Raw genomic sequence first — 6989 nt, 5'->3', positions numbered from 1 at the left:
AGAGATAAACTCTCAATTCTAAGAAGAAACATCAGAATTGTGAGATATAAACTTGCAATTGCAAGAAAAAAAGTCATAAATGTTTTTTATTCTGTGGAGGAAACAACAAATTGTATTGCGAGATGTAAACTCAGAATTCTGTGGGGAAAAAAAGAAATGACTCAGAATTGCAAGATATAACTCAGAATTCTGAGATGTAAACTCAGAATTACAACAAAAAACTCAGAATTGTCATTTTATATCAACTTTTTTCTCAGAATTCTGAGTTTACAATTTTCAGAATTGTGAGAAACAAAGTCTGAATTGTGAAATAAAAAGATGCAATTACATTTTTTTTTTAATCTGTGGCGGAAACAGGCTCCCATAATAGGGTCCAATGTTTCTTGAACCCCATTGACTTTCAAAGTATCTTCTTCTGTGTTCCAACAGCATAGTGCTATTTTTGCTATTGAAGACTTTATTTGAAGAATGTGTGATGGTATTGGATTTTGGCTCTAGGGATCGTGGAAGTGGGGTCCTAATGGCCATGGTGCAATTCTGCTGGTCAACTGTGACTCTGAGTCCACATACAAGAAGACACTGGACAGTGAGGTTGATGAGATCAGTAAAGTCTCGGGTGAGTCTGGGCAGGTCTGGTGTCAGATATGGGAACGCCGCAGACGATTGTTAAGTGTAAACAGACTTTGTACTAAAGCCCAGTGTGTTGTGTACTTACCATTTTTAAGCACCGTAGGCAAGCAAAATCATGCTTCCTTATTATTAATCCTGTTTGGACAGAATACATTGGAAGTCCAGTAAAACTTTTTTTCCCTTTCAAATTTAAATCAAATTGGTTTATTTAGTACTAATAAATATCCATAGAAAATAGATCCATAAAAAAATAAAATTAAATGTACAATTTCGCTTAATTGTGTATTTTTCGGTGCATATTAAACTGTTAGCTTAGTTAACATCTGACTCTACTCCTCAAATGCCATGCTGTGGAAAGGAAGTGAGAATTATCTAAATGTGTTTTGATGGCAGATTTGCAGGACATGTCCAAGATGATCCTGCGCACCAACGGCCCAGCTGAACTTCCTGAAGGCTATAAACTGACCATGCACATCTCACAGACCACTTCAGAGAGCGTGAGAGTCTTCAGACCTCAGACAAATGTACAGAAAGACAATGTGTGGAGTGAGTGAATAATACAATATTTTATATAATATACAAAAAATGTTTTCAGTATACATTTTGAGTTTTTTTTTTTTTACTTTTTGGAGCTTGTGTTTATTATGAACTTTAAAATTTTGTAGCCTGTCTTAGTTATTAGTTATTTCATTTAAATTGAAATATATGTAGATACACACAGACACACTTAATTCAATTAGAAGCAAAAACTGATGCATTATAAAGGAACATCAGTACTTTACTGAATGGGTCCTCTTTCTTTCTTACCAGAGCATAAACTCCTGAAGTTGTTCCTGAAAGATTATATAATGGTGGTGGGAACGGACATGCTGACACAGAAAGTGCCCTATCTAGGAGGCAAAACTGAACTGGAATTCTTTGTAGAGGGTCTTCATTTCCCTGATAGAGACTTTGATGGGCTCATCACCATCAACCTCAGTCTACTAGAGCCCTGTGGCAAGGTTAGTCTGATCTGATCTCTCATGCAACCTGGAGGACATACAACATTCTGTTCTTTTACTTACTGCAAGAACTACTCCAGTCTTGTAATAAAAGTTACATTACAACACTCTTCTATAAAATTAGTTTTTTGGGGTAATATCATTCTCTTATAACCTCTAAATACTAATTACATTTGTTGTTATTATTTTCTTAAAGGATTTCCCTGAAACTCCAGTCTTTACAGATAAAGTGGTATTTCATGTTTCTCCCTGGATCATGACCCCAAACACACTCAAACCTGTGGAGGTGTATGTGTGCAGGTGATTCAGTCCAAGCTTCCGTTTAACCCTTCATATAACAAATAATGCCATTTCCAGAAATAAATATATTTTTTTCAGTCATGGGGAATACTGACTGTTTTGTCTTTCTTGCAGCACAAATGATAACTACTCGTTCCTGAAGAGCATAAAGAACCTGGTGGAAAAGTGTGGCTACAAACTGAAAATATGTCATGAGTACATGAACCGAGGTGACCGCTGGATGCAGGTCAGTGAAATCTGCATAGGATGATGTATTGTAAACTAGACAAGCATGTCAGGTGACTGTCATATGAGATGAGTAATTCCTACTTGACTCTCTTTCCACAGGATGAGCTTGAGTTTGGCTACATTGACTCTCCTCATCATCAGTTCCCTGTTGTACTGGACTCTCCTCGTGATGGAGATCTTCAGGATTTCCCCTACGAGTCCATTCTGGTGAGTGAGACGGATAAATGCTCAAAGAAAAATTCACCCAAAATGCTCATGTTATTCCAAACCAACATTGGCATCAAATTCTGAGCATGTACTAATCTAAAGATTGTGTCACAGGGGCCAGACTTCGGGTACGTGACACGGCATGCTTTGAATGAGAAAGTGAGCAGTCTGGACTCCTTTGGTAACCTGGAAGTTAGTCCACCAGTCACAGTGAACGGGAAAAGTTACCCACTTGGCAGAATCCTCATTGGAGTGGCGTTCCCTACGTAAGCACCACAACTCTACCCTCCTAACAGTAACCACTACTAAAACATTGACGTCGTTATTTACTCGACTTCATATTGTTCCAAACAAGATATATGTTGATATAATACAAACTATTACCTGAAAGAATAATTCATCAAGAATATTTGCATTTAATTTGAAGTGCAACACGTGGCCGCAACATGACCCAAGTTGTCCAGGACTTCCTGTGGGCACAGAAGGTTCAAGAGCCAATAGCGCTGTACTCTGATTGGCTGGTTGTGGGTCATGTGGATGAGTTCATGACCTTTGTTCCAGCTCCTGACCGAAAGGTAAACCGATACGCTCAGAATACTACAATACACTACCAGTCAAAAGATTGTAATAATTAAGACTTTATGCTCACCAAGGCTGCATTTAATCAAAAATACATTAAAAACTGTAAATTTTTTAAATGCCAGTACTTTATTCTGAACACAGCCAGTTTTTGGTTAAATACCCAAAACAATGCTAACCGTAATGGCTGGATTGTTCAGAAATTCAGGTTGCTGCTGGCCAGCCCTGACGCCGGATACAAAGTTTTCAAAAGCTTGCAAAACAACGGACATGGAAAAGCAGAAATGTTTCCGGGTAAACACTCACCAATTTTCTGTTTCAAAAAAGTTTACGGTCCACCACAGCTAACAGTTTTGCCTGAACAGGTTTGCCAGAGGCCATCTCTGTAAATGAGATCCTGAGCGACAAAAAGCTACAGGCTGAAAACAGATACGTGCAGGTCAGGGAAATACACAACATTCACAAATACCGCTTTAACACATGACATTAAGATGCGCTTTGTGTCCAAACAGTACCTAGATATATTTGTAGCCAGATTTGACCGATTATGGAAGAGAATAATGCTGGCATCTTCTAATCTTTCACTCAGAACTGTATTGACTGGAACAGGGACGTGCTGAAGAAAGAGCTGGGGTTGGATGATGAGGACATCATTGATTTGCCCATCCTGTTTAAAGTGTTAGAAGAGAAAACGTACCCCAGGGCTGTGGCTTACTATCCCGACATGGTACAGCACATTACATTTTAAAACAAATGTTTTGTATTTCAATACATTTTAAAATGTAATTTTATTGCTATGATGCCAAGCTGAATTTTCAGCATCATTTCTCCAGTCTTCAATGTCACATGATCCTTCAGAAATCATTCTAATATGCTGATTTGCTGCTTAAGAAACATTAATTGCCATTATCAATCTTGAAACCAGTGCATAGCGTAATGTAAAGCATCATTAACCTATCCTACCAAATACCCATTCATATTCTACAATCAGGAATATTAAGCTACTTGAGGAATCTGCTATTATAGTTTTCCCATTACATTGACCTTTGTTTTGATGCATTACCTGTATTTACCCTCAGGTGAACATGATCGTGTTGGGGGATCAGCTGGGCATCCCAAAACCGTTTGGGCCGAAGGTGAATGGCAGGTGTGCTCTGGAGACGGAGGCGTGTTCTCTTCTGGAGCCTCTGGGCCTCAAATGTACCTTCATTGATGACTTGACCCCGTACCACAAACTGCTGGGTGAAGTTCACTGCGGGTCCAACGTTCTTCGAGAGCCGTCCCCTTTCAAATGGTGGAACCTAGAGCTGTGAGAGAGAGAGAGACTAGACCGGTCAAGTGCCTATTAAGTCTAGAAATAAGCAATTCATAGAGCAAAATACTAATCGGATAATCTAAAAATGGAAATTCTCATGATTTACTCACCCTCATGTTGTTCAAGCAGCTCTTTTCCATATAATGATAAAGTGCTGTCAAGCTCCCAAAAACGAATGCGAAATCCCCCAAAATCATTCATATCACTATGCAATGTGTTCTGAATTCATATAACGGCTTTCCATGAGGGACAGACAGAAACGTATGTGCCTATTCTTTGATGAAAATCCAACTTTTTCAGTAAATGCAACTTGAAGAAGAGAGCAAATCGTGCACTTATGAAACAACATGAGTGTGAGGAGACAACAGTTTTTAGTACTTCGTAAAATTCTTATAACTTTCCTCTGATAATCAGGCCTTGTTTTAGCAGTATAGTTCCTCCTCAGGCTGCAGTGGTGCTGCTTCAGGATTTCTAAAAAAAAAAATTAAGGGCTTACAATTATACATAATGCTTTGAAAAGTGGTTTAAAATAATGTTAACCATTTAGAGACCTGTTGTTTATCTTTTCTAACAAAAGTTAAAAAAAGTTCACAAAGTCTGTACTGGGTTTTTATAACTATGAATGTTCATTCTGTGTTGCCTTACTAATAATGACTGAGAATTTGATTTGAGTTTGTCTTGGGTGTAAATTTTTTCCATAATGAACATTACAGCAATAAATAAACATTTCATGACCCCTCTGATCTTTATTAAACACGATTTCTTTTGTTTTATTACAAAAAAAGAAGAAAATGTCTTATTTACAGTGAAACATTTAATAAAGTAGCATAATAAGCACTTGTAAAGGAGAACAATCACTTGCAGAAAGCAGTCAGTGTTTTTGGAATGAGTTTGTGCTTAATGGCTCTAACATGTGCAAACGCATTATGTACAGTTCGACCAATCAGCAGAGACTTGGGGCTCTGACACAGCGAACGTATGGCTTCAGCCAACCAAAAATATTTTTCCCTTTTCCATGAACTCTTTTAAAAGGATCACCCCTGAAAGCACCCAAACAGCATTATTTATAAGCCTAAATCTCCCAGAAAATTTGACTACCTCTTCAAACAAGAAGCAAATTGGGATATTAGTCTTACAAAAAAAGTACCAAGTTATTTTCATGTTTCTGAACATGAAACTGGTAATGCCATGTTTCTTCTATAATGGTAATACCATGGTATTCTTTGAAATATGCATCATAAACAGTAAATACCATAGTATTTTAAGGAGCTGTAAAGTGACAAATGTTTTGGCAAACAACATGAATTGCAAATGTTTAATTTTATGAGAGTAGATTAGCTCAAGTCATTAGCTGAAAAAAAGTCTATATCCCATATATCAATGAGATGAATGGTAATGCTAACGGATAGCATTAACACCATAGTACTATATTTAAAAACTAAATTTATTATATGATCTAAAATGGGCAGTTTTGTTCGCCAAAAAACATGAATAAAACGTGCATTTGTGTTTGAAAACAAAATAAAATGCCCAACATTTGCTATTGAACAAAGCATCTGATCAATATATTCCGACCTAGTGTATTCCATAATCCATATCCACTATCATATGTGTGTCTGCAGTTTTACATTCATATTGCTCACATGTCATATAAGCTCAAATGTCTTCAGGACTTCAATATATCTGACTTGAGAGACACTGATGTTTTAATCTGCACAGCTAGCTTTAAAAACATGAGGCTACTACATTAGTGTACAGTTTACACACGTCAGTTTTACCACAAACAGCTGTGGCCTTACAAAAATATGTTGATTGGTAAAACAGCATAATCTTAATAAATAATATTTGAAAAGTATACAGCATATCACACCTGATCTATTCATCATAAATTATAATGCCTACGCTTCATTTATTGGACGGGATTCGGAAATGGCTTGGGTGCTCGACACCAGAAGATACACTGAAATACAACATTTAACATTTACCTATATTCATTTTCAGCATCATTACATCATGACACAAAAGGAAACAAAACAGAACCACACATAGATGTGTATTACTTTGTGGGTTCACCTGATGGGTTTAAGTTTAACCTCATTTGTTTTTCTTAAAGATGCCGAAAGCTGGTGACTGCTTCCCACCCCCGTCACTAAAAGATCTACTCACCACAGTGAGCCTCAATAAATAAATAAATATGACAAATAAAACCCAAACCCACACAATGAGAGCTACAGTTGGAAAAGAAAGAAAGAAAGAAAGAAAGAAAGAAAGAAAGAAAGCAGCCTATGATAAGGCCACAATCATGCGTGATTCATTGCCAGCTGGCAGCTCTTTTCTGTTCTTCTAGACGTGTACCAGCCTTCAGCACAAGCCAGGCAGGTTTGCTATTGTGTCTACAGACCAACAGCCACATGATAGAAGATAAACGGGTTGAGTCCTTAAAAGAGCACGCTGATATTCTGATGCACACTTGCCCAACTGTATGCCGCGGGGCTGGAACTAGCAGTTCAATCCCCTTCACATCCGTGTCTCTACAGGAACTCTTGTGAGCACGTCTAGTGTCCGCTGCAGAGGGCTGCTTATGAAAATGCTGAAAATAACACATAATTAATGATTGATGAGGAGAATAAGATTTATACATAAATGCATATACTGTATATACAGTTCAAAAGTTTAGGGTTGGCAAGACTGTTTAATGTTTTTTGAAAAGTCTCATCCTCTCACCAAGG

At 37.5% G+C, this 6989-nt stretch overlaps 1 protein-coding gene across 1 annotated transcript; it reads left to right on the top strand.

Annotated features, from left to right (window-relative positions):
- The first annotated feature begins 486 nt into the window (after positions 1 to 486).
- LOC107578510 (protein-arginine deiminase type-2-like) lies at positions 487 to 4448 on the top strand. The gene is made up of 12 exons (XM_016264462.1): positions 487 to 616; positions 1024 to 1176; positions 1441 to 1631; positions 1828 to 1931; positions 2046 to 2157; positions 2259 to 2366; positions 2481 to 2632; positions 2794 to 2941; positions 3146 to 3239; positions 3311 to 3384; positions 3535 to 3672; positions 4025 to 4448. Exons 2-12 carry the CDS (start codon positions 1035 to 1037, stop codon positions 4256 to 4258), a joined length of 1497 nt encoding a protein of 498 aa, XP_016119948.1. The 5' UTR covers positions 487 to 616; positions 1024 to 1034; the 3' UTR covers positions 4259 to 4448.
- The last annotated feature ends 2541 nt before the right edge of the window (positions 4449 to 6989 follow it).

The sequence above is a fragment of the Sinocyclocheilus grahami genome, unplaced genomic scaffold, assembly GCF_001515645.1.
Source record: "Sinocyclocheilus grahami isolate Dianchi unplaced genomic scaffold, SAMN03320097.WGS_v1.1 scaffold10658.1, whole genome shotgun sequence".
NCBI lineage: Eukaryota > Metazoa > Chordata > Actinopteri > Cypriniformes > Cyprinidae > Sinocyclocheilus > Sinocyclocheilus grahami.
This window is presented reverse-complemented; position numbering and strand designations above follow the sequence as displayed.